General features: G+C 45.0%; 3 protein-coding genes across 6 annotated transcripts in view; 2 read left to right on the top strand and 1 right to left on the bottom strand.

Annotated features, from left to right (window-relative positions):
* The first annotated feature begins 500 nt into the window (after positions 1 to 500).
* LOC110500183 (electron transfer flavoprotein regulatory factor 1) lies at positions 501 to 1,926 on the top strand. 4 transcript variants are annotated; one of them, XM_021577388.2, is made up of 3 exons: positions 501 to 856; positions 1,213 to 1,287; positions 1,454 to 1,926. In XM_021577388.2, the coding sequence occupies exons 2-3, from the start codon at positions 1,243 to 1,245 to the stop codon at positions 1,697 to 1,699; spliced, it is 291 nt and encodes a 96-aa protein (XP_021433063.1). In that variant the 5' UTR covers positions 501 to 856; positions 1,213 to 1,242; the 3' UTR covers positions 1,700 to 1,926. The 4 variants fall into 4 exon arrangements, with proteins under 4 accessions (XP_021433063.1, XP_021433064.1, XP_021433066.1 ...); XM_021577389.2 differs by having other exon boundaries at positions 550 to 1,055; XM_021577391.2 differs by having other exon boundaries at positions 550 to 1,055; positions 1,216 to 1,287.
* A 1,481-nt stretch (positions 1,927 to 3,407) lies between these two features.
* On the bottom strand, positions 3,408 to 10,492 carry LOC110501049 (sodium-coupled monocarboxylate transporter 1-like). The gene is made up of 15 exons (XM_036957545.1): positions 9,874 to 10,492; positions 9,241 to 9,306; positions 9,069 to 9,120; positions 8,878 to 8,945; positions 8,549 to 8,703; positions 8,220 to 8,360; positions 6,466 to 6,595; positions 5,904 to 5,992; positions 5,510 to 5,619; positions 5,271 to 5,338; positions 5,090 to 5,176; positions 4,760 to 4,974; positions 4,474 to 4,577; positions 4,287 to 4,375; positions 3,408 to 4,192 (listed from the first exon to the last, which is right to left on the bottom strand). Exons 1-15 carry the CDS (start codon positions 10,222 to 10,224, stop codon positions 4,070 to 4,072), a joined length of 1,848 nt encoding a protein of 615 aa, XP_036813440.1. The 5' UTR covers positions 10,225 to 10,492; the 3' UTR covers positions 3,408 to 4,069.
* Positions 10,493 to 11,028: 536 nt separating this feature from the next.
* Positions 11,029 to 25,347, top strand: part of utp20 (UTP20 small subunit processome component) — a 24,095-nt gene continuing 9,776 nt past the window's right edge. Inside the window, exons 1-32 of the mRNA XM_036957546.1 lie at positions 11,029 to 11,228; positions 11,522 to 11,602; positions 11,711 to 11,777; positions 11,919 to 12,051; positions 12,303 to 12,491; positions 12,641 to 12,722; positions 12,804 to 12,941; positions 13,096 to 13,251; positions 13,424 to 13,579; positions 13,854 to 14,066; positions 14,244 to 14,652; positions 14,846 to 14,951; positions 15,174 to 15,324; positions 15,413 to 15,472; positions 15,643 to 15,810; positions 15,952 to 16,028; positions 16,138 to 16,217; positions 16,312 to 16,573; positions 16,750 to 16,917; positions 17,045 to 17,135; positions 19,548 to 19,633; positions 20,307 to 20,432; positions 20,584 to 20,750; positions 20,999 to 21,207; positions 22,250 to 22,473; positions 22,598 to 22,836; positions 23,123 to 23,267; positions 23,723 to 23,810; positions 24,206 to 24,349; positions 24,524 to 24,577; positions 24,676 to 24,828; positions 25,157 to 25,312. Coding sequence (XP_036813441.1) covers positions 11,178 to 11,228; positions 11,522 to 11,602; positions 11,711 to 11,777; positions 11,919 to 12,051; positions 12,303 to 12,491; positions 12,641 to 12,722; positions 12,804 to 12,941; positions 13,096 to 13,251; positions 13,424 to 13,579; positions 13,854 to 14,066; positions 14,244 to 14,652; positions 14,846 to 14,951; positions 15,174 to 15,324; positions 15,413 to 15,472; positions 15,643 to 15,810; positions 15,952 to 16,028; positions 16,138 to 16,217; positions 16,312 to 16,573; positions 16,750 to 16,917; positions 17,045 to 17,135; positions 19,548 to 19,633; positions 20,307 to 20,432; positions 20,584 to 20,750; positions 20,999 to 21,207; positions 22,250 to 22,473; positions 22,598 to 22,836; positions 23,123 to 23,267; positions 23,723 to 23,810; positions 24,206 to 24,349; positions 24,524 to 24,577; positions 24,676 to 24,828; positions 25,157 to 25,312 — 4,629 coding nt within the window. The 5' untranslated portion in view covers positions 11,029 to 11,177. The remainder of the gene's footprint in view (positions 11,229 to 11,521; positions 11,603 to 11,710; positions 11,778 to 11,918; positions 12,052 to 12,302; positions 12,492 to 12,640; positions 12,723 to 12,803; positions 12,942 to 13,095; positions 13,252 to 13,423; positions 13,580 to 13,853; positions 14,067 to 14,243; positions 14,653 to 14,845; positions 14,952 to 15,173; positions 15,325 to 15,412; positions 15,473 to 15,642; positions 15,811 to 15,951; positions 16,029 to 16,137; positions 16,218 to 16,311; positions 16,574 to 16,749; positions 16,918 to 17,044; positions 17,136 to 19,547; positions 19,634 to 20,306; positions 20,433 to 20,583; positions 20,751 to 20,998; positions 21,208 to 22,249; positions 22,474 to 22,597; positions 22,837 to 23,122; positions 23,268 to 23,722; positions 23,811 to 24,205; positions 24,350 to 24,523; positions 24,578 to 24,675; positions 24,829 to 25,156; positions 25,313 to 25,347) is intronic.

Here is a 25,347-nt window from a genome sequence, read left to right on the forward strand (position 1 = left end):
GCAAGGTTCGTATCGCTCTGCTGTTGAATGGTACAATGTACACACATACGATTTCAGTTTAAGTGTATGATATGGGGTTTGAAGACATGTTCATTTCGACATTATAAAGAAAAACATATAAACAATGGCAACACTGCCATATTAATATCAGAGTTGTTGTTTGAAAACCAGATTGGTGTCTGACTTCAGCTGTCACAGATGCACCTCCCCCGACATCACTCATCGACTTTCCTTTACAGTCGGTTGCTTTAGCCTTACCACTCAAACGCGCCCAATGAGTAGTTTATTTATTATTATTTTTTCAATGAGTAGAACTACTGATGCAAGGTTCTTTGTAGATCAGTCATGCTGCGTTAATGAGCTAGTTGGAAGTAGGAAACTCTCAAATGTCCGACTTGCTAACTAGTTGTAGTAATACACGTGCCGCATTCAACGAATCATCAAGTCAGAGTTTCCTAGTTTCGACAAGTATGTGAACGGGTATCAGACGGCAGTTGCCTGCACTGTCGGTTGCCTGCAACATCGAACAAGCCCAACGTCAAATATTCGGAACATGTCACTCCTATGCGACGCTAGTCCCTCAACCAGCTGTAGCGGGTCATGGCTAGAAGGGATCCAATTTATTTATTTTTTTTAAATTTCATTTTAGTTAATCCTAACCCGTTTTCTAACCGTATCCTGATATACTGCGCAAATTATTCTAAACTGCTATGAAAAGTCTAATCTGATGTTAATTTGACAAAAGCTGGATCTCTTCTAGCCTTGACACTGGAATCGACGCACTGTTTGACGTAATGCTCCCATGTAGACAGTTTTCAGCAAGCTAGACAGCGTTCAGCACTGCCAGGATTTATCGGTAAGGGAGCCTAGATACAATGTAATGAAAGCTAAATTATATCGTGTGAATAAATCACAAAGCTAATTAATGTTTTTGTAACCGAGGGTTTTAGCCAATTACGTTACTATTAGGTAGCTAATCATTCGCGTTACTAGAGCTTTGCTACCTAGCCGCAGACGTTGTACTGTTACCTAAAGTACCTGCTATGTGAACCAAGGTAAAATAAGCTAAAATGCACTTTGCACGACACATAGCTAACTAAAGATTGTAAGCTCGCGGTATATGTGATGTGACAATCAGACATAAGCATATTTCTTTCTGAGCTGTTTTACATCATTAGCTGTTGTATCTTCTGTTATTTTCTTCCATCCCAGTAGTGAAGGCTGATAGTCTCAGGCAGTGACATGGCCAACCCTTTGAGGAGAGAGGTTAGACAGCTGTACAAGAATGTAAGTTCAACACCGACTGACTGCTGTCAATGCACCCACGCTTTGTTGTTACCCACACTTACTTTCAATATGAGATTTGCCACTCATGCAATCTTTTGCTGTCTGCCCCAAACAATCCCCAAAGCACTGGGATTATCACTGGTAACCTTCCTCCTTCCACTGACAGCTACTGTATCTGGGACGGGAATACCCCCAAGGAGCAGACTACTTCAGGGAGCGTCTGAACTGTGCCTTTATGAAGAACAAAGATGTCACAGACCCCAAGGAGATCAGAAAGCTTGTCGACTGTGGAGAAGTTGTGATTAAGGAACTGGGGACCCTGTACTATCTGAGGGAATATAGAACCATGAAAAAGCGTTTCTACGAAGAAGAATTGTTAGGCCTGCTGAATATAGGCAGGCCGATAGACTGATAGCCTAGATGTTTGGCAGCTGAATCTTCAGTATGCGGGTTGCTCCATGAATTGGGAACATTTTGGGTTGTTTAACTTGGTCCCCAACAAATAATGATTTCACCTCATTTTAACATGCTGTCATAAAGAGCACATGTTCAACTTTGTAAAAACATGTTTTTCCATGTCAAGGGCTGAAATAAAACAAATGACTAGTAAGTGCTATTAAAGTAACAGGGTTGACGTAACAGGTTTGAAGTTTTAATCTTAAATCTTCCATAAATCCCTTTTCGACTTTTGGAATTTGAACTTGTGAGCAACAGGAAGGGGGATTCGAAGGCAAGCTTCACAAACATTTTTAATGTTTTTAAAAAGATTTCTAACCTAAATATGGGTTGACATGCTATGCTCAATGTGCTTTGATTGAATGACATGAGAAGTCCTTAGAGTACCCTCTTCCCTTTGTCTTCTCTCACCTATTCTTTCTGAAGTTGCTCCTTTTCAGCCTAAGCCTTAATGAGCTTGCCTCCTTTCTTTTTGGCAGACTTGAACCAATTCAACTTGATGAATATAAATGTGATCATAGACACATTTCCAAGCTACTGTATGCTTGCAATTTGTGGGCATTGGAAAAGTGAGTAAAAGTAAAGAACATATCTAAAGACTAAACTCTGGTTGCTTGGGAGAAATTGAAACATGTTATATTCAATTTAGCTAGCTAGGCTAATATCTACTAGATCAAATATCTCTCATGAATCTAATGTAGAGAGAGATATGCTATTAAAAACAAAGTTAACTTTGCATCCTTGGGTAGCTTACAAGGAAAGAACATAGAGAATAGAAAGTTAGGAGATATAGTATTTAGTTGTAGCAAGATAAGGCTGAAAGAACCAAAACACAGACTTGCAGCATGCTTTCAGGAAAAGGAAGCTGATTTGAAGTCACTTGCTCACCTTGAGTCCTAGCTAGCTAGCTAACTGGTAATCTAACTTACTCTGGCTAGTAACAACTGGCTACTTATGCAACTAGCTACTTAGCTTGTAAGTAGCTAGTAACCAGAATATTAATTTTCTAACTGGTTAGCTTGCTATATAGGTAATGAAATAACTATTGTTATTGTTTTTGGGGGTCCAGCGTCGTCCAGGTTTGGCCGGTGTAGGCAGTCATTGTAAATAAGAATTTGTACTTAACTGACTTGCCTAGTTAAATAAATAAAATACAATAAAAAAAACAAGGCCAAATCTACATTGGAGTTGCTTACCAAGAAGACAGTGAATGTTCCTGAGTGTCTTTGTTACAGTTTTGTGTTAAATCTGCTTGAAAATATGTGGCAAGACTTGAAAATGGTTGTCTAGCAATGATCAAGAACCAATTTGACAGAGCTTGAAGAATTGTAAAATATTGGCAAATATTGTACAATCCAGATGTGCAAATCTCTTAGAGACTTATTACCCTGAAAGACACACAGCTGTAATCACTACCAAAGGTGATTCTAAAATGTATTGACTCGGAGGTGTGAAAACGTATGTAAATGAGATATTTCTGTATTTCATTTTCAATCAATTTGCTAACTCTTCTAAAAACAAGTTTTCACTTTGTCATATTATTGTGTGTAGATGGGTGTCACGAGATTTTTCAATCCCAATGATTATAACTAACAATCAATAGCTCTGACCAATCCCCGAGATCTGTAAGACCATGGGTTTAATAATAATTAGTCAAAGACTCAGTTTATGCAAAAAGATAGTACAGTTTATTCACGAGAACGCTCTAAAGTCCATTATACAAACACAGTCTTTATAACACACACACAAACAAGTTCAAATCTTAAACTACGCCTTGCTCAGACCGTCGGTGTTTTTCCACTACACAGATACATTGTTTCTTTAATCTGCAACGTGTTTCATCATTTTCTGCAAGCCTAACAGTTTCTCCCCTCCACGGGTGGAGACAGAATGTCCTGTAAGGAACACAGTGGTACAGCTTGTCTGTCGATAGCTCCTCTTATCATTTGTTTCACACTTGCACCCTGCTTACATACTAAAAAGGAACAAAAGGTCATTGGTCTAATTCTGACTAAAACTACACACAGATTATAGTTTTATGATTCTAATAAATCTCATACAATTATATGGTTTCAGGGTGGAATATTCTAATCATTACCTTTAAGCATATAATGGGTGAGAATTTTTTTTTACAATTCAGGCTGTAACACAACAAAAAGAGGAAAAATACTTTCTGAAGGCACTGTATATAGAAATATGAGGATATAGATGAGATATTGATACAATCTGTCAGGACATTCATGAGTCACGTGAAAAACAGCAGCACTGGGGAGGGAGAAGTATGAGAAGAAAGAGCAACTGTTAAAGTCATGGTTTCATCAGTATGTCATGTAGGAAGACTGCTCTTTGTGAAATCCAACTCGTGGACATTGCAGAAGCCGGGGTTATTGTTTCCCAATTGGTTCTCTCTGTTTTTTGTGAGGTCCAGCTTTCCTGCTCGTCTCATGGCCTAGGTATGGATGACAGCTAAATGAATACAGGAAAGTGGTTGAAAGAGAGAGAACGTCTTGGAGGTTATTTATTGAAACACTCAAATCACTTACCCTTTCTTTAAAGAGCTTGTAAAAGCAAAATAACATTGTATCTTCTTTCATCAAAGTCACAGTTGGTTCCAAATTCAACTTCATACCCCCTGGAAAGAGACACATTTTAGTGTTTAAAAAAAAACATGTTAATTAGACACAACATGTAATATGGTAAGAAGCAACACTACCATTTGGGGAAGAGTACCTGAAAGTAGACTGACCACCAGTCCAACAGCCAGTGTTGTAAGTGTCCCAATAGGACTGAAGTAGAGATAGGACAGGGAGTACCAGTTATCAGCCAGGAAGGGTCTGCAGAGGAGACAAACATAGTGGCATCCAACAGTTATAACGTTGCATATATTGTTTAACGCTCATGCAGTTTGCTATTCTAACATGACAAAATGATTCCCGTTCGACAGTACATTTCTAACTGAATATTTGTTTTAACTGTGCCCATGTCAATATACTTGTTAGTGAAGCCCACCAAGTACCTCTCTGCTGTATTTTGCTGTAGTACTGTGGTGTATAGGCTTGGTTCTGTTGGGGATGCGGTCCAGTTGAATGCATCAGCTGCGATTGTGAAGTTACAGCCATGTGTGGTCAGACCCAGAGGCCTGCTCTGCTCTGGTAGAGGAGGGTAAAACTGGGCCCCTATCCCCACCCACAGAGACATAACCAGCCCAGAGAGAAGACCAGCCAAGCCCCCCTGCAGCACAGAACACACAGAAATAACACATCAACACTTCAACATAAACATTCAGAGAGGTTAGCTAACGGTTAGATGCTCATAATCCCGCTTTTGTTAAAGAGACTGTACTGACTGTGGCATTGGCGTATGGACAGAGGATCCCCAGCGAGAAGAGACCCAGTAAAGGCCCTCCGATGATCCCAAAGATATTGATAGCTGCCTACAGGAGGAGACAGAGACATATTTTAGAGTTGCGAACCTCAAGACAACATATTTTATGTAGAACGACATACTCCTTTTGTTGTATCGCATACCTGCAGCAGACTTCCCATGAGTGAGGCTATGCCAGCCATTCCAATACAGAGAGACCCATACAGAAAGCCTAGAATGGAGCATAGGGATAGCAGTTAAAATCGTGATAAGTCATGGTTTATTCATTTCTAACATCAGCAAGAATATATCAATAAGAAGATGAAATATCTCATCAAACATGAATATAGCTCTCTGAGTTCTGTGGTAAATGCAAAGACACCTATTGATATTATTCACTCACTGAGGCCTTTAGAGGTCCAGGACAGGTGTTTCTCTGTCATGTGAGTGTACGGCTTGATCAGGTCTTCAATAGTCACGGCAGCCAGAGCATTGACACTGGACGATACCGTACTGTGGACGAGAGAGAGCAAATATAATGCCATTATTTACCTAGAAATATAACAGTGTGTGTGAGTGCTATGGAAATAGTCATCTTTGTGTCCCACCGTAGGCTGCGAGAGTAAGTATTTAGTCATCGTCGTGATATTATGAACCATGAGATATTGCATACAGTACAAAATAGTAACAAAAGGTTCCTTAATCTAGTATGCATATAACATAATGTAACATACTAACATAATCAAACGTAAGATCAAGTTTGACATACAGTATAAGTACTAGATGGGAATAGTAACCTTAGGGTCCCACTGTAGGCTGCAGCCACAAACAATCCTGGCAGTCCAGGGTAGTCTCTCAGGATGTCCATCACCATATATGGCATCAGCTGTACAGAGAAAGAGGGCGTGGTCAGTGGTCAGTGTCTATCTGAGTGGTACCACTGGGTTTGGGTTATTTGAGATATTTTCCTGGGAACAATCTGGATGTGTGGCCGATGCGGGAGAAAAAAAAACAGTTTTCCTACAATTTTTTTTAAAAGTGGTTACACTTAGTGGCGGGGAATGATATCAGTTTAAACAAATATTTTAGAAACTATATCCGTAAAGTGACAGTCTGGCAGAATAGTAATGTTGACTGTGCCTCTTGTTCTGGAGGCAGCTTTGCAGAGGGTTCGCTAACAACCACAGCCACAAAATCTGTCAGAAAATCTCAACCCTAACATTCACCTTAACATACCTAACCCTAACCTGGACCATCTATCAGAAATCGCTCAGTTCTGCCTCCAGGACAAGACTCATCCCAATAAACGTCAACCTGCGGTCCTTATTAAAGTGTTATTTCCTGGTTTGTGTTCTCAACCTGATCTGCCGCAGACACCGTGCCTGCTGTCCAGGGGTCACAGTGCTTGTAGACGGAGTACAAACACAGCCCCGCAAACACAGAACACAGCATGATGATCCACAATCCTAATAGGTTAATGTAGAGAGACCTGGGAAGAGAATACAGAGAGAGAGAGAGAGAAGAGTGACAGAAAGAGGGGATAGAGAGAGAAAGGAGAGAGCGGAAGAGAGAGAGAGAACGGGGAGGGGGAGAGCCAGAGTTTGTGTTATCAGAAGGACGAGTAGGTTACACTTACCCATCGTTTATCAGTGCAATGTTGGCGGCCAACTATCTGAAAAAGGGTTTATCTAATGTTCCTTTGTTAGATTTGTCGCTCATCTTGCTCTGGCTACTATTAGTTGTTGATCTTGTTGTTGTTGATGTGCATAACTGAGGGATAGAGAGCCTACCTTTTCAGGGTTGTTTGATCAATAAGACTGTTGGGTCCCAAATGTAATAAGGACTCCCGTGGTGTTTACATATTTTCAGAAATCCTTTCAGGTGTATTTTGTGGCTTTTGGCCAATGCGGTCTAGCTAACAATCTAAAGTTGTGCTGTTGCAACTTCCCGTAAACACCAGTGGTGTAAAGTACTTAAGTGGAAATACTTTAAATTACTACTTAAAAGTCGTTTTTTTTGGGTATCAGTACTTTACTATTTATATTTTTGGACTACTTTTACTTTTACTTCAATTTTATACCATACATTTTTCCTGACACGCAAAAGTACTCGTTACATTTGGAATGCTTAGCAGGACAGAAAAATGGTCCAATTCACATCCCTGGTCATCCCTACTGCCTCTGATCTGGCGGACTCACTGAACACAAATTATTTTGGGGGGAAATGATGTGTGTTGGAGTGTGCTATCCCTAAATTTAAAAAAATAAAAATAGATTGCACCATCTGGTTTACTAAGTATATTTAAAACCAAATACTTTTAGAATTTTACTCAAATGGCCTGTTTGGATAAAGCCCTACTGCTCTGCTTTGCTATAGCGCACCGGTCTGTCTAGAGTCTTGGACAAGACAGATGTTTTTATTCGATTCGGTCTAAATGCTCACCCACTTTATATTATTATTTTTTAAACTCCCAAATTGGTAGTTACAGTCTTGTCCCATCGCTGCAACTCCCTTACGGACTCGGGAGAGGCGAAGGTCGACAGCCATGCGTCCTCCGAAAACACGGCTTATTGACACACTGCTCGCTTATCCGGAAGTCAGCCGCAATGTGTCAGCGGAAACACCGTCCAGCTGGTCACCTAAGTCAGCTTGTAGGCACCCGGCCACCCGGTTGCTAGAGTGCGATGGGAATCCCAAGGAAATCCCGGCTGGCCAAACCCTCCCCTTACATGGATGACGCTGGGCAAATTGTGATAAGTCTCACAGCCTGGGACACAGCCTGGGATCGAACCCGGGTCTGTAGTGACGCCTCAAGCACTGCGATGCAGTGCCTTAGACCGCTGCGCCACTCGGGAGGCCCCACTATATTTCTATAGAATTTTAACAAATGCCTTAGTATACATGATTCCCAAACATTCTAAGAATTTATGAACGGTGCTCGCTTGCCAGATAATATTTTTAAAGTGTCATGTTCTTCTTGAGAGTGTAGATTAACACATTTTAATAAGATTTCATGTTGCTAAAGTGCTGTCAGTTCCACTATGAACACTGGGGGCAAACAGGAAAAAGATCTTCATGCTCTACTCTATCCTTCCAGGAAGATGATGACTTACATTTTGGCGTGAGTCATGGATTTGCAAGAGATGTATCTCTGCACCTGGGCTTGGTTGATCCCATAGATACTGGTCCAGACAAACGTGCCTCCAAATGTAATTGTCCAGAAGGTGTACCTCCTCAGTGGACTAGCATCAAAGCTATAAAGGAGAGACAGAGACAGAGACAGAGACAGAGACAGAGACAGAGAGAGAGAGAGAGAGAGAGAGAGAGATTCAGTATGCCCTTTGCAATGTCTTGTATTTTGTGCCAATATACTGCACAAAGTCCAGGTGCAGACTCTTCTCCTGCTCTTTTATATCTATAATCTACATGACAATCTACTCACTCCCAGAAGTTGAGTCGTCCTCCAAGCTCTGCGTGGTTGAGGATGTTGGAGACTCCTCCCTGCAGGACCACGGCTCTGATGATGACAGACAGGAAGCCTGCCACCATGATGCCCACCTGGAACACGTCCGTCCACACCACCGCCTTCAGACCGCCCTGTCACAATACACACCACAGCTGTGTTACATACATGGTTTAAAGGTCACCGCAAAGGTCACCACAGTGCCACACAAATCATGTCTCAATCTAACCTCCATCTGTATTTCCCTTACATCAGGGGATAAATGGGGTTTATAGCATTAGTTATTGACATCACTGCCTGTCCAGTACCATAGCGCAGTAAAAGGTGCAAACCACTCCCGTTGAAATGACAGCACCCCAGAGATCCATCCCAGTCACTGGAGAGAGGAGGAAAGAGAGAGAGAGAGGGACGTAATTTAGCAGAGGAGTGGTTTCAAGTGCACTCAATGCCGATGGGGCATGAAATGAAATTCTTTCAAGACTTTTAGAGACTACTGCACCTTGGTTTAATGCCAGAGCTGGAGCATAAATTACTATTCCCGTGTAGAGCATCTGGGAGACAGAGAGACATACCACGTGGCTCTTATACTCTATCTGTAGCACAAAGTTTGTTCTCATGTTCATGTAATTCATGATATGAGGGGTGAGAGAGTGTTGTGATAAGGAACTCACAGTCTGAACAATGAACATCACTGTCCCTAACAGACGGGTGGCTCTGTTGAACCGTATCTCCAGATACTGCAGAATGATGACCATGAGGAGAAAAAAGAAATAGGACACCTTTCTGTTACATTTCCCATGGACAGGACAGTGACATGAATTCATGTGTGAAGCCCAAAAGACAAAGCAAAGAGTACAGTCAGTAAGAGGATGAGATGACAAGACTGTGCCAGGATTGTTTCGGTCAGCTAATGAAGATTAAACACTGACTCATAGTTTAGCTGTTTGAATCATAATCATAATCTAATCATCAGCCTCTCAACCAGACTAAGGAATGGACATGTGCAGCGATATTAAGTAACAGAACCGTGACTACTATGATTACTATACCTGAAACAGCAATCTGTTTGTTTTATAGAAAGATTACACAATTAGGTCAGTATTTTATTTCTTGAATAGATTGCATTTGTATTTTGGTCACTTTGAACAATACTTTGTGACCCCCAATATATTTATTTCAGGGATTTAGAATTGCTTAGAATTTGCATTGAAATTAATCTGGATAATCTCTACCAAACATGTTATACTATTTCTGTTGAATAGAATAGAACACAAATCAACTCAACAGGGTGGATCGGTTCTAACCTCATAGGTACTTGTGATGCCCAGCCTGTAGAAGACAGGGAGGAAGACCTCTGAGCTGACCACCACCACCAGCACATAGGAGAGGCTGAAGAGACCGTAGCTTGCCCCGTATCGGTACACCTCGGCTGGGGTGGCCAGCACTGTGATAGCCGACATGAAGCTGGCAGTCAGGGACAGAGCCACAGGTACGGCTGTCATACTCTGGCCCCCCATCAGAAACTCTCTGGAGCTGCTCTGGCCCCTTCCGACAATGGCATAGTACACCCCAATGGCTGCAGACACCAGCAGCATCAGAGCAAAGACAGCATAGTCCGCAGCGACAAAGGATCCAATCACTGGAGAGAATGCCATTGTAGCCTTCTGATTGTGAGGTATAGGCGACTGTACTCACTGGAAGATTGTCTACTCCACAAATTGTAGTCCCTTGTGGTTGCAATGAACAGCAGATAATTCGTATTTCTCTATGAAATCTATGATAGCTCACAGTAGGCTGCTGTGTTTTCAGATAAAGTGGTGTCCTTATCACAGACAGGATATGAGCTGAAACAGGATAGCAGTGAGCTATGAAGTCTTCACTGTGCCTGTGTGTTTCTCAAAGACATTACTAGCAGGTAGCAGTGAGCACACCTCTCCACAAAATCAAGAGCTGGGATTGTTCTGTTGGCTGAACCAATAAGTATCCCTGTCATCAGCCCTACCCCCTGGATGGCTGGTACAGACTGACACACACACACAAGCATTCACACACTTCTGAAAAAACCCCAGAGAAAATATACTAACATATCTTTATACTAACATGTCCAGTCCAGTATAATGTGTTTAGTTTCCAGTATGTCATGTCCACTAGTTAGTACATGTATGGACCACAGGAGGTTGGTGGCACCATAATTGGGGAGGACGGGCTTGTGTTAATAGCTGGAGCAGCATAGTTGGAATGGTAGCAATGCATCCATGTGTTTGATGCCATTCCATTTGCTCTGTTCCGCCTATCATTATGAGCCGTCCTCCCCTCAGCAGCCACCTCTGGTATGGACACTGTATGGACACTGACTGAGCTGTCATTGAGAAACAAAAGTATCCAGGAAGTAATCCTTGCAAAACTGCAAAACTACGCCCCCTTCTGTGTCTTCTCACCACGTGGAAAAGCAAAACGTTCCCATGATGCTTCATCCAATATGGCTGCGCCCCGGCATCAGGCATGTGTGTAAACACAGTTAGTCTATACATTGTTGTTTTTATACAAATTTGAAACGTGGATTACATATATTTTTTTAACATTCATCAGAAAAATAGACACGTCAAAAATGAAGATCAAATCCAAGTCGTCGTATCATAAATCTGAGAACACATTCAGGGTGAGTGTTGTTGGGAATCTGTGTAGCACAGTTGTTAGCATAGCTAGCGACGACTGCTTAGCGATTGCATTGGAAATAACAAAATATTTGTTAATATGCATAGCCATCTCTCATGCCTGGTTTTCTGAACAGTTTCAAATTAAACATTTTTTCCCATTGCTACGATTAATGAACCAACAAGCGTCGCTGCTTGAATATGTTAAATATCATATGTAGCCTAGCTAGCGAGGCATTTCATTACTGTAACGTTAGTACACCACAGAAAGTAGCTAACTCGATTGTTTGCTTTACAGTTTCTCACGTTTGCTGAAAGGCTTGCCAATGTCAATATCGATGTCATCCATCGCATTGACAGAGCTGGGAGTTATGAGGAGGTATGCGTTCTCTGTTAGACTGCAGCTCCACTATTACATTTGTTAAAAATTACGTTTTTGTCGTTGTTAATATCATTCCATGGCATATAACCCTGTTTTCCGTTGTAGGAGGTAGACACTTACTTTTCAGAAGGACTGACAAAATGGAGGGACCTGAATTTGACAGAGCATTTCAGTAAGTACATAACTCGTCACACCAAGGAGCTTCACTACTACCATCACATCTGGCCCAATACATGTTTTTGTCAAGCTTCCAAACATGTTCCCATGAGCAGAACCCAGTAACTAATCTGAAACCCATTCACCTGTTCCTCAGCCACCTTCCTGAGGGAGGTGTCCAACAAGAGCCAGTCCTTCAACCTTCTGGTGTTCCATCAGAGGTCTATAGTGGAGAGCCTGAAGACTCACCTTAGTACCAAGAACAGCCTTGCCTGCCAGCCGCTACTGGAGTATGTACCTGAGATTACTGTGTGTGTGTGTGTGTGTGTGTGTACCTGAGATTACAGTGTGAGGCTGAGGAGGAAGGTACAAACTATAGATAGGAATATGTTCTGTAGAAGGTTCCTAAATGTGCCAATAAATAATGCACACAAGCTTCATATCATGTGGAAACAAATGTAATGTTTGTTCTTCATTGGCCAGCTTGTTGCTTGCAGTGTGTGTGCTGCAAATCACAACTTTTTCCTCCGTTATGCATCAGCCTGGTGGTCCAGCTGGCTAGGGACCTCCAGATGGATTTCTACCCCCACTTCCCTGACTTCTTTGTGATCATCACCTCTCTCCTGGAGACCCAAGACACCGAGATACTGGAGTGGGCCTTCACCTGCCTCTCCTACCTCTACAAGTACCTCTGGAGACTCATGGTCAAGGACATGACCAAGATGTACAGGTGAGACTGGGCCTTAGGCCTACCTGGCTGCAGTAGGAGTAGGCAGAAGGTGCTAGAAGCTCCAGCGTTATTGTTGTTATCGTCTCCTATCTATGTCATATTGGCATATATTACATCGGTGTTTACTTATCTCTCCGTCTCCCCTACAGCTTGTACAGTACACTGTTGGCACACAAGAAGGAACACATACGAAAGTTTGCGGCAGAGAGTTTTTCTTTTCTGATGAGAAAGGTGTGTTGTGGTCTTACCTAGTTGGCATCCAGTGGTGATGAAATCAGATCTGATTGAATAAATTGTATTGATGCCCGCCAGGTGCCAGATCTTGACGCCCTTCTCAACCACATGTTCCTGGACCTGGAGGAGCACCCTGGGAAGGCAGAGGGGGTGGGACAGCTGCTGTTTGAGATGTGTAAAGGAGTCCGCAACATGTTCCACTCCTGCGCTGGCACGGTGAGTTCATTAGGTTATACAGTAGGAAATAGGAGATTAGACTCTTTGCGAAAAAGGTTAACAATGTGGAGTCTTATGCGTGTATATTCAGTTGAAAGATCTTTCATTCACAACCCTTTTCTGTTGTATCCTTCTTCCCTCTCCTCTCCTCCAGGCCCTCCCAATTGCTCTGAGGAAGCTTGGACCAAGTGCTGACCATGAAGTATCTCTACCCTGGGATGCTGTCAGAGAGGCATTGGATCAAATGGCCCAGGCAGCAGCCAATCACGTAGAGAAAGAGCACTTTCTGGTTATGTGGGAGTCTCTACAGGTTAAGGAGCATTTTTACCTCACAACTGGTTCTGCATAGTGCCAATGTAAACTCTTTGTAGGCCTGTGTGACAGATGGGTTGTTGTAGTCTGTCTGTCGGACTGTTTGAGTGATACTGTTCATTATCCTGGTCCAGGGCTGTTTAACTGTGACTGTTTTTGTCTTTCTCTAGACGTGTGTGAGTGAGGCCCTACGGAACCTGAATAAGACTGATGTTGATGAGGAGGGTCAGGCCTCCGACCACTTGGAGCGTCTGCTCTTCATCCTCCATACCCTGGTGGGACACCGCAACGGAGCCAAGATCACCAAGCCAGACGCTGTCTGTCAGGTAGGGCCGGGGGTCACCATTTATCTGTGCGACATGAATAAGTAAAACTAAGAATAAGCTTAGAGTTTGTTCTGTGTTCAGAGGCTGTGTGTATCGCTGTATGTATTTGACAGTCTCCATTTATACTGTATACATTTACATAGAAGAATACTTTGTGTCCATTTCATTTTCAGATCACACTTTTGCCTTGAACCCAGTTTGGTTTGAAATCTGACTGTTGGCATCATATGTATAGATTCCTCTGATGTTTTTGTCCTTCTCTGTGCCTCTGTAGGCAGTTCATGAGTTGCTCCAGACCCCAGCCCTCCCAGGACCCTGCTGTAGACTCGTGCTCCAGATCATCTCCTCACTACTGCTGGGGGAGAATGTCTCCCTGCCTAACACACTCACACAGGACACGGTCAAAAAGGTGTTCAGCAGTGGGATGGACCAGGACCTGATACTGGAGTTCACTAAGGAGATGTTCACCATGAAACAGTTTGAACAGGTACATGGACTAATCTCATCAATACACCAGGCAATTTCATCCTAGCTGACTCCGGCAGAGTGAGCTTCCTTCACTGGACATAGATAACGTAATCTCTCTCCTTTCTGCCACTCCATACGTCTCTCTCTCTCTCTCCATCTCTCCTCGCCCCTCCCTCTTCTCTCCATCTCTGTCCAGTTCTTCCTGCCCAGTCTGCTACAGTACCTAGAGGGTTTTTTCTCCAGTCTAGACTCTGTGTCTCGTCACTCTGCCATGGAGGTGCTGGTCAGTCTCATCCTGGCTAAAGCCCCGCCCCCTACAGACGGCTCCATGGCCTTCGAGACCTACCCCCTGGTCTTCACCGGAAAGAACCCCGGTAAGGAGCCAGGTGATGGGACAGAGAAGGTGTCAGTACCAGAGTTGATCCTCTCTCTGATCAGCCTACCGCAGGACCCGAACCAGACCATCACTGACCTGTCCCTGCCCTGGGCAGCCCTGGTCCTCCTGCCCCACCTCAGACCACTGGCAGCAGGGTGTGTCGTTCCCAGTCTGACAGCCCTCCTCAATCGCCTGCTACTGAATGTGGAGAGAGAAGCGCTGGGGAAAGGTATGGGCTGCTCTTGTTTGCTCTTATCTGTGAAACAGTTGAACGTTGTGTTCCATTCAATGTTTGCTCTTATCTGATATACAGATGAATGTTGTGTTCCATTCAATGCACATTTGTTCTAGCTCCTAACTGTCCCTCCAGTAGTAACCCGGGAGCTGGTAAATAAAGATCTCTCCCCTTTTCTGTCCTCTAGGCGGTCTGTTTGTGGCCAGGCAGGCCCTCAGCTCCCTGCTCAGTCTGAATGGATCTGCTGAGGTTCTCTCCCTGGTGCCAGTGGAGCGGGTCAAGCCCATCATCCAGTAAGTACTAAAAGTAGAGAAATATCACTAGCTCTTGGAGAGTAGTTCCCATTTAGGGGGATTACTGCTGTGACCAGAGATAAAGCTTTGGATTGGTACAGTAAATCTGTGTGAGTTTGCTGGTGCCATTAATGTTTGGTTATATAATCTGGTAACTGGTTTTGTTCTCGGAATTGGTGGACTTTGACCCTGATCAATTTCCTGTGTTTGTGTGTGTCACAGGAAGTTCCCAACAGACATGTCGGCTCTGTTGCTAGGAGACCTCTACTACACCCGGCTGTCAGTCAACGGCTGCTCCGAGCACCTATCCCACGGTGCTCTGCTCGACCTGCACCAGATGCTGCACGTCAACCTATCCTCCAACAGCTCCAAAGTATGGAAGTAGATAGAATTATTTTGGGTACTTTGTTAGTTGCGTTTAAACTGTGACCTAACCCTCTCCACCATGCTTCCTCCCTCAGATCCGCTTGCTGACACTGAGGATTCTGACCCACTTTGAGGCTGACCTCAAACCGTCAGAGGTTGGTACATAACAACCAAATGATGTCTTGTAAATTGATAATTATGACTTTATTTGCTCAAGTCAATTGAATTCATTCACATGGCAGAAGATAATTGAGAGAACTTTCCATTTTGAGCCTAAATGGACAATAACAACACATTTGAACTCTGATTCTCTCTGTGTTCTCAGAGTGAGGACAGTGTGGAGGTCCAGCCTGTGTTTGCAGTGTGTTTTCAGGCTGAGTTGGTCCCTGCCTCCGTGCAGGACTACAGAGAGAAGCTGCTGCACCTCAGGAAGCTCAGACATGACCTGGTAGAGAGATCACTACCCCGGGGGACACAGGGGACCTTCCAACAGGTACCCAGAACATAAAACTTAGATTTGGAACCTAAAACGTAGATATGGGAACCTAGATTTCGAAACAGACTCGGGACCTTTGATTAACGTTTGATTAACTTAGTCGATGATTAAGTTACGTTCTGCATCGTCCATTTGCAGGTGCCTCTACGCTATCTTATGTCCATGCTGTTCGTCAACTTCAAACCCCTGTGGGACCCAGTCATTGAACTCATCGTGTAAGAACACACAACCACAATAAATCTAAAGGATCATACTCTATGACCTTTTAACCCCCCCCAAAATAACGCAATTCATCTCTTCCTCGTGTTGTGTCTCTCTCTCCAGGACCCATGCCAGAGGAATGGACAACAAAGAATTCTGGAGGGTCTACCATGAGCAGCTGGAGTTGGTGGCAGGTCTTGCTGGTGAGTGCATGCTCATTTGTGATCTGTTTTTCTAACACTGTGATGAGCTATTTGTGTCGATATAAAACGATCAAGAAAATGGCCTGTCTAACAGAAAAGGAGCTGCGTGAAGGCGACGATGATGCCGATGATGAAGATGGCGGCTCGGCGCTGCAAGGGGAGCCGGGCTGTGATGTCATCGAGAGCGGGGACGTGGGGGTGCTGTTCCTGCAGCGTCTGAAGATGACCTCTGAACCCAGCGAGAGGACAGACTTCACTAACTTCAGGGGCCTGCTGTGGAGGGCCATGGCTCTGGTCCCTGACCGCGTAGAACCACGCAGTAGGGAGCTCAGTCCACTGCTGCTACGATTCATCAGGTTCGTCCTACACTATACCCTACACACGACTAGAGACTGCAGCCTTACACACTACACTGCCCTCCTATTTTGAGGAGGAGACCAGACGCAATAAATCTAAGAAAGGCTTTTGAGAAAGAGCACCATTGTCCACTGTCTTAAATGACCCTATGCCCCTCCCCTCTCACGATTGGCAGGAATGAGTTCTACCAAGCTGACCTGCTGGTGGCGCCTACTCAGGACCTGAGGAAGAGGAGCAGTCCTGCTGCCATGGAGGCTAGCACGGTGGGAGAGGAAGAGGAGAACAGGGAGGAGGAGGAGGATAGACCAGAGAGGAAGATGCCACCAAAAAGAGCAGCAGCCAAGTAAGAGATGATCACGTTGAAGATTTTGGAGATAAAACATATTATTTTTGTTTCACATTTTCAGTGCCATTTTTCTTATTTTAAGCAAATATAGTATTTTCTAAAGATATTTTAATTTCTTTCCCAGGCAACTCATCGCTCACCTGAAGGTGTTTGCCAAGTTCACCAACCCTCGCTCTCTGTACCTGGAGAATAGCCTCAATGAGCTGTATACTCAGGTAAACTTACCTATCTCACATATCATCATCAAATCTAATTGTATTTGTCACATGCGCTGAGTACAACAGGTGTAGACATTACAGTGAAATGCTTACTTACAAGCCCTTAACCAACAATGCTTTGAGAAGTTTTATGAAAAATAAGTGTTGAGTAAAAAAAAGAGTAAAAAGTTGAAAATGAAAGTAACAAATAAGTTAATGGCAGCAGTTAAATAACAATCGCGAGGCTATATACAGGGGGTACCGGTACAGAGTCAATGTGGAGGCTATATACAGGGGGTACCGGTACTGAGTCAATGTGGAGGCTATATACAGGGGGTACCAGTACAGAGTCAATGTGGAGGCTATATACAGGGGGTACCGGTACAGAGTCAATGTGGAGGCTATATACAGGGGGTACCGGTACAGAGTCAATGTGGAGGCTATATACAGGGGGTACCGGTACAGAGTCAATGTGGAGGCTCTATACAGGGGGTACCAGTACTGAGTCAATGTGGAGGCTATATACAGGGGGTACCGGTACAGAGTCAATGTGGAGGCTATATACAGGGGGTACCGGTACAGAGTCAATGTGGAGGCTATATACAGGGGGTACCGGTACAGAGTCAATGTGGAGGCTATATACAGGGGGTGCCGGTACTGAGTCAATGTGGAGGCTATATACAGGGGGTGCCGGTACTGAGTCAATGTGGAGGCTATATACAGGGGGTGCCGGTACAGAGTCAATGTGGAGGCTATATACAGGGGGTACCGGTACAGAGTCAATGTGGAGGCTATATACAGGGGGTACCAGTACAGAGTCAATGTGGAGGCTATATACAGGGGGTACCAGTACAGAGTCAATGTGCGGGGTCACCAGTTAGTTGAGGTAATATGTACATGTAGGTAGAGTTAAAGTGACTATGCATAGATAATAAACAAAGAGTTGCAGTAGCGTAAAAGAGGGGTCTGGGTAGCCCTTTGATTAGCTGTTCAGGATTCTTATTGCTTGGGGGTAGAAGCCTTTTGGTCCTAGACTTGGCGCTCCTGTACCACTTGCCGTGCAGTAGCAGAGAGAACAGTCTATGACGAGGGTGGCTGGAGTCTGACAATTTTTAGGGCCTTCCTCTGACACCGCCTGGTATAGAAGTCCTGGATGGCAGGAAGCTTGGCCCCAGTGATGTTATGGGCAGCACACACTACCCTCTGTAGTGCCTTGCGGTCAGAGGCTGAGCAATCGTCATACCAAGTGAGGCAACCATGCTCTCGATGGTGCAGCTGTAGAACCTTATATCAAATCTTTTCAATCCCCTGAGGACGATTAGGCTTTGTCGTGCCCTCTTCACGACTGTCTTAGTGTGTTTGGTCCATGATAGTTTGTTGGTGATGTGGATAACAAGGAACTTGAAGCTCTCAACCTGCTCCACTACAGCCCCGTCGATGAGAATGGGGGCGTGCTCGGTCCTCTTTTTCCTGTAGTTCACAATCATCTCCTTTGTCTTGATCACGTTGAGGGAGAGGTTGTTGTCCTGGCACCACACGGCCAGGTCTCTGACCACCTCCCTATAGGCTGTCTCGTCGTTGTCGGTGATCAGGCCTACCAATGTTGTGTCGTCGGCAAACTTAATGATGGTGTTGGAGTCGTGCCTGGCCATGCAGTCATGAGTGAACAGGGAGTACAGGACGGGACTGAGCACGCACCCCTGAGGTGCCCCCTTGTTGAGGTTTAGCGTGGCGGATGTGTTGTCAGGAAGTCCAGGATCCAGCTGCAGAGGGAGGTGTTTAGTCCCAGGGTCCTTAGCTTTGTAATGAGCTCTGAGGGCACTATAGTGTTGAGCGATGAGCTGTAGTCAATGAACAGCATTCTCACATAGGTGTTCCTTTTGTCCAGGTAGGAAAGGGAAGTTTTGAATGCAATGGAAATTGAGTCATCTGTGGATCTGTTGGGGCGGTATGCAAATTGGAGTGGGTCTGGGATAATGGCGTTGATTTGAGCCATGACCAGCCTTTCAAAGCACTTCATGGCTACAGACATGAGTGCTACAGGTCAGTAGTCATTTAGGCAGGTTACCTTAGTGTTCTTGGACACGGGGACTTCTTGGAACATGTTGTTATTACAGACTCAGTCGGGGACAGGTTGAAAATGTCAGTGAAGACCCTTGCCAGTTGGTCAGCGCATACTCAGAGTACACGTCCTGGTAATCCGTCTGTCCCTGCGGCCTTGTGAATGTGGACCTGTTTAAAGGTCTCACTCACATCAGCTACTCGCATGAAATCACTCTCGGCTGTTCTCGCTATATGCCTATTTTACCATGCATTAACTGTATACTCAATTAAACATACTTATCTGACCCGTTATCAGCCTTTCTACCTAAACAGCGGGCAGTCTCTGTCAGTGTACTGCTATCAGTGTGTGACTGTGTGTCTGTTCAGTTGCTGTGCCACCAGGACCAGCAGATTCAGAGGGCAGCATTGGAGTGTGTTCTGACCTACAAAGACCCCAACGTCCTCCCCTACAAGTAAGTCTGCTCTCTGGCTTATTTCCGAACGACACGGTCGCACAACGTCTCGTCTTACCTCTTGTCGTAACACACCTTTAGTCCTTTTACAGTCTGTTCAGGTGATCGCAGTAAGAGTAAGGGATACTGTAATAACTGTTATGGACTCCCGGTCCCTCAATGGGAGTCATTGTTACCAGTGCTGATAGAGATCAGAGACATCACTGGCCCTCTCAGGTTCCACTGAGCAGGAATGTTAACCTCCACCCAGGACCACAGATCTGACGGGAGTTCCTCTCTTCACTTCCCTTATTAAACTATCCATTTACTAACCGTTTCCCATCTAACATCACTGAGAGCAGAATGATGGAAGGAAATAGGAGTTCTGTTATTTCATTTCCCATAGTGTACCACTGACAGAGTTCACTGAATCAGCCTGGAGACCCTGTGTAGACCCTGTGAACAACATTGCTCTGGTGCCTCTTTGAAGCTGTACAGGCCGATAGGCTTGTGGATTTGCTAATATATCTTGATTCAGTATCTGGTGGCAGGACATTTGATACACGGTCTTTCTGTGTTTGCTGTGATATAGTAATGAAATGTCTTCATCTGATGTCTTTTTCTGTATCTGAAATGTCTTGTGCTTCTGGACCCAAAGTCTATTGAATGTCTTTGACGTGACTGTTGTGTCCAGGGAGAATCTGGAGAGGCTGCTGGATGACAAACACTTCAAGGATGAGATCGTTCACTTCAACATCTCAGAGGAGCAGGCCATGGTGGACGCCTCGCACAGGGCCCAGCTTATCCCGCTGCTTATGAGGTGTGTGTGCGTGCGTGCGCGTGTGCGATTACTCTTGTTTGTTATTACTCGTCTGTGTCTTCAAGTGAACTTAAACTTGTGGCCTATTTATGTGTCACCTTTACTACTCCAATATAACCCCTCCCCCTCTCCTCTAACCTAACCTCTGTAGGGTTCTGTTTGGGCGGATGCGCAGTAAGACTGGCAGTAAGTTCCAGGGCAAGTCTGGCGCCATGCAGCGTTCCTCCGTCGTGCTGAGGTTCCTGGCAGGATGCCAGTCTGAGGAGCTGGGCATGTTCATTGACCTCCTGCTGGAGCCCGTCTGCCACCACGGACAGGGTAGGGCGCCCTCTGGTCATGTGATATACAACCTGTATGGGAGCGGAGTGTTTCTCGTCTTATTCCTCAGTGAATGGCTCTGTTGCCCTCTGTCTCATCGGTCTATTTGGCCGTTATGTTGTAGCTTTAGCCTAGTTGTGTGTGTGTGTGTGTGTGTGGACATGTGTTTGTTTTAAAAGTGTGACATTCGAACACTTACAACTCTTCTTCTTTCTCTCTCTATTTTTTCCTCCCCTCCCTCTCTCCAGGTCTGTGTCTAGCTGCAGTAGACAAAGCGATATCCGAGACGGACTTCTCTGCCGTCCTTCCTCTGGGTCGGCAGCACAGCCTGCTGAACATAGTCAACACAGTCATCAGTAAACTGGGCCACCTCATCAACACACACCTGCCCAGGGTGCTGCAGATCCTACTGTGTGTCACCGCCTCTGTCTCCACCATCCTCAACCAGAGAGAACAGGTATTTACACAGCCGGAGGGTCTCACTGTCTCACAGATGCTCAGTCTTGAGAAACCTACTGTATGTTCTCTGTTGGACCAGGGGACAGACCAGGGGCGGCAGGGTTGTCTAATGGTTAGAGCGTTGGACTAGTAACCGAAAGGTTGCAAGTTTAAATCCCCTAGCTGACAAGGTTCTGCCCCTGAACAGGCAGTTAACCCGCTGTTTCTAGGCCACCACTGAAAATAAGAATTTGTTCTTAACTGACATGCCTAGTTAAATAAAGGTCAAATTAAAAATAAATGTAACTAGAGGCTGCTGGATGAGTAGGAGTGCTGATTTACAATCAGTTTTGCCTTTTTAGATCATGATTAAAATGATTATTTGGACAGGGGGCAACCTGATCCTAGATCAGCACTCCTACTCAGAGAAGCTTGATAATAAGCTCCTGGGTTCTATGCATAGTAACTTTAACTCTACCTACATGTACATATTACCTCGACTAACCAGTGCCCCTGCACATTGACTATGTACTGGTACCCCCTGTATATAGCCTCGCTATTGTTATTTTACTGCTGCTCTTTAATTATTTGTTACTTATATTTCTTTAAACTGCATTGTTGGTTAAGGGCTTGTGAGTAAGCGTTTCACTGTTAAGGTCTAGCTGTTGTATCTGGGCGCATGTGACAAAATCAAATTTGATTTGATGTCTCTTGAGAAAAACGTTTAGTAAAGTTTCAAGTCGGTACCTCTGGTCTTGGGCAGGAGCTGCAGTGTAGCCATTATGGCAGTACTCCGCAGCTCGCCCTCTGAGACCTATACTAGAACAGGAGGCTCGGAGAGGCCTGCCCTGGCAGTTGCAGGTGTGAGCATGTATAAAGCATGTTGATGTTCATGTATGGTACTGCACACAAACATGGCTTTCTGGGACAAGTCAGTAAACTCCTTAAAGTTGTTTTGTCACCTCTTGTTTTTTTTTCCTACTCTTTGCAGCTGAAAGGCTAAAAATAGATGAACAGGTTTTAAAAACTCCACAATGTTTTTTTTTCTTCTCTCTGCCCAGTTAAAGGCCGGCTGTATCGCTCCTCTGAAGAACCTGAGGCGCCTGGGGGTCCTGCGGATCCAGGACTTCTTTGATGGCTTTGACTCGTACAGCTTCACCCCAGATGAGCTCGATGCCGTCTTCCAGGCTATCGTCTGGCCCCAGGTCTGCCGTCTGCCAACAGAGAGCCCCTACTCCCCCACCCCCCTCCTCAAACTCATCCACGTCTGGAGCAAGAATCCCAGGTAAGCTTATCAAACTATCTTTGTGTTGAGACTTCAGCTGCACTAAGGCCAAGTCCTTTTCACAATGAGATCAGTATGTTAATGGGAGAATGTGGCCACCTTCTTTCCTCTCCTCCTCTCTCAGGTACTTCCCCCTCCTGGCCAAGCAGAAGTCTGGTCACCCGGAGTGTGACATCCTCCTCAACGTGTTCGCCCTGCTCTCCGCCAAGAATGTCTCCACTCAGACCGTTGCCATGGTGATGGACATCGCCGAGTCCTTGGTGACCACGAAGGACCTTCTGGTTTCGGAGGGTGAGGAGGCGGAGCTGAGCGTCAACGGCAGTGTGTTCCCCCAGCCACCAGAGGGAGCCTACATCTCTTTGGGTGAGGCCTATGGACAACATATAGAATACGCAAATGCAATGTTTACAGGGCCACTGCTAGAATATGCAAATGCTACTAATAAAAGTAAATACTAAACAGTATAACGATGGACCAGACTAGGAAGTTTTTCCTCGTTTGGTGACATGGAAAAACTATGGGCTCTAGTAGGTATAAGCAAATGCAAAAAAAATTACGTTTGTAATAAATAAAAAAATCCTTGTAAATAATAGCAAATACAAAGTGTGCACATTGATGCAGAAATGAATGGTTTGTTTGTGTTGTTCAGAGCATCTGAAACAGGGTGCCAGGCTACTCCAGCCCCACATCTCCACCCTGCTACAGTACCTCAGTGGCATCGTACGCAACTCTGTCAGACTCAAGAAGAAGAAGTTTAGATCCCAGGTGGCCAAGGAGCTCAACATCCTCTCAAAGTAAGTCCTTCGGTCCTCACATCCTTCTGCGTCCTTTATGAAGCGTTGACTACCGTGCTGTGGCGACGTGCTGACTTTGTGATCATTGTAGACCAGGGCTCTACAACCCTGTTCCCGGAGAGCTACTGTACCGTCCTGTAGGCTTTCACTCCAACCCCAGTTGTTTACTAAGCCGACTCCGGCTTATCAACCACCTAATTATTAGAATCAGATGTGCTAGATTGTGTTCGGAGCGAAAACCTACAGGACTGCAGCTCTCCAGGAACAGGGTTGGAGAGCCCTGTTGTAGACAGTCGAATAATCTCTAACGCCAACTGATCATAGATGGCGTATTCTAGCCCCTGCTCTTTGTGATCTTATCACAGCTCTCCCTCTCAGGTTTCAGGTCGTTGTATGGTGGTGATGATAGTTATGGGTTCCACAGGCTAATGTCATGATCTCTCTCTCCTCTCCAGGCTCAGCAGGTTTGTGAGTGATAAGGACCAGAGCTCAGTGCTCATCCGCCTGCTGCTGCCATACCTCCAGAAGGCCCGCAACCCACAGGTACAACGGCGTGTTATTGTTCTAGGGATATGTTGTGTCTGTGTTGTGGTTTGTTTGTTTAGGCCTTCAGGCTGTATTGGATTGTTCGAAGGTAACGTCATGCCAGGTTGTGTTACGTTATACCATGGTATGTGTTACATGAGCTCCCACTCATTATTGATCTGTCCTGTCATTTCCTTGCGTTGTGGTAGGTTATATGTTATAAAGTTACGCTCATGAGTATTTGCCGTGTAGCTCAGTTGGTAGAGCACAGCGCTTGCAACCCCAGGGTTGCGGGCCCGATTCCCACCGGGGACCGGTACAAAAAATGTGTGCAGTCACGACTGTAAGGTCTGGATAAGAGCGTCTGCTGAATGACTCGAATGTAAATGTATTTCCCTTCCCTTGTGTTTCAGGAGACCGAGATTGACATCCTGTCTACAGTCCAGAACCTGCTAAGACAGTGTTCTAATCCCGCCTCCTTCCTCAAGCCTATCAGTCGACTGTTCTCCATCCTCCACAACAAGCTGCCCAGGCAGGCCCTCACCTCCGTCTTCCAGGTAGGACCCCGGGCCCCCGTAGCCTGACTCCAGATGTGTGTGTTCTGTTGCGCTCACTCATTTTCACATCTTTAGCTGCTGAAGCCGGGCCTTACGTGCTCCCCGTTACTCATATCTAGTGGTCCGTATGATGTGAATCGCAGAAAGTTTACCTGTGTTACTGTCTCCCAACAGACTCTGGGAGACCTGGAAAGGGGACTGAAGTACATCACAGATACAGCTGCTAAGGTAGGGCTCGAAAAAACACACACACACACAGGAACAAACAACCCATGTTTATCACACACACAGCCATGTATAACCATCGGCCCTTTCTCTCCCTCCAGTTGAATGCGTTTGACAGTCGTCACCTGGACGAGGTGTACTTCGACGTGCGTCTCACAGCCTTCCAGGAGGCCACCAGGAGGATCAACGACATGGACACGCTGGATATGAACTTCATCTACACCATGATGCACAACTGTTTCGCCTCCTTCGAGGTGAGACCCAACACACGCACGGCAGACACACGGGACAGATCAGACACTACAGATGGGGGTTACGCTGCAGTCCGGTCTCTTGACTATTGCGTCGACTTTGGTCGTATCTTGGAACGCTCCCGTCTTATTTTAGACGTCCTGTCCACTTTATGAATCAATAAATGTATCCGTATGTAGCTGTCGACAAACCATATTGCTTAACATGTCTGTGGTTTTTTGCTCTTCGTTTTCTGATGATTGTGGAAATAATTGAATCTTCAAAGGAATATTAACAGCAATGTAATTCGTCCATTCATTAAATTCAACCGTCTTCCTTCCTGTGTTGTAGATTGGAGACATGTCCCTGGCTGACAACGCCACCTTGTGTCTGTCTGCTGTTCTTACACGTCTGGCTGCAGTGGGTCGGGGAGACGAGGACTACAAGGAGATAGTACAGTACACCATACTGGACGCAGTCAGGAAAGGACTGAGGAGCAAGACTGAGGTTAGTACACACACACACACAAACCACACAGACCA

This window comes from Oncorhynchus mykiss, chromosome 21 (genome assembly GCF_013265735.2).
Source record: "Oncorhynchus mykiss isolate Arlee chromosome 21, USDA_OmykA_1.1, whole genome shotgun sequence".
NCBI lineage: Eukaryota > Metazoa > Chordata > Actinopteri > Salmoniformes > Salmonidae > Oncorhynchus > Oncorhynchus mykiss.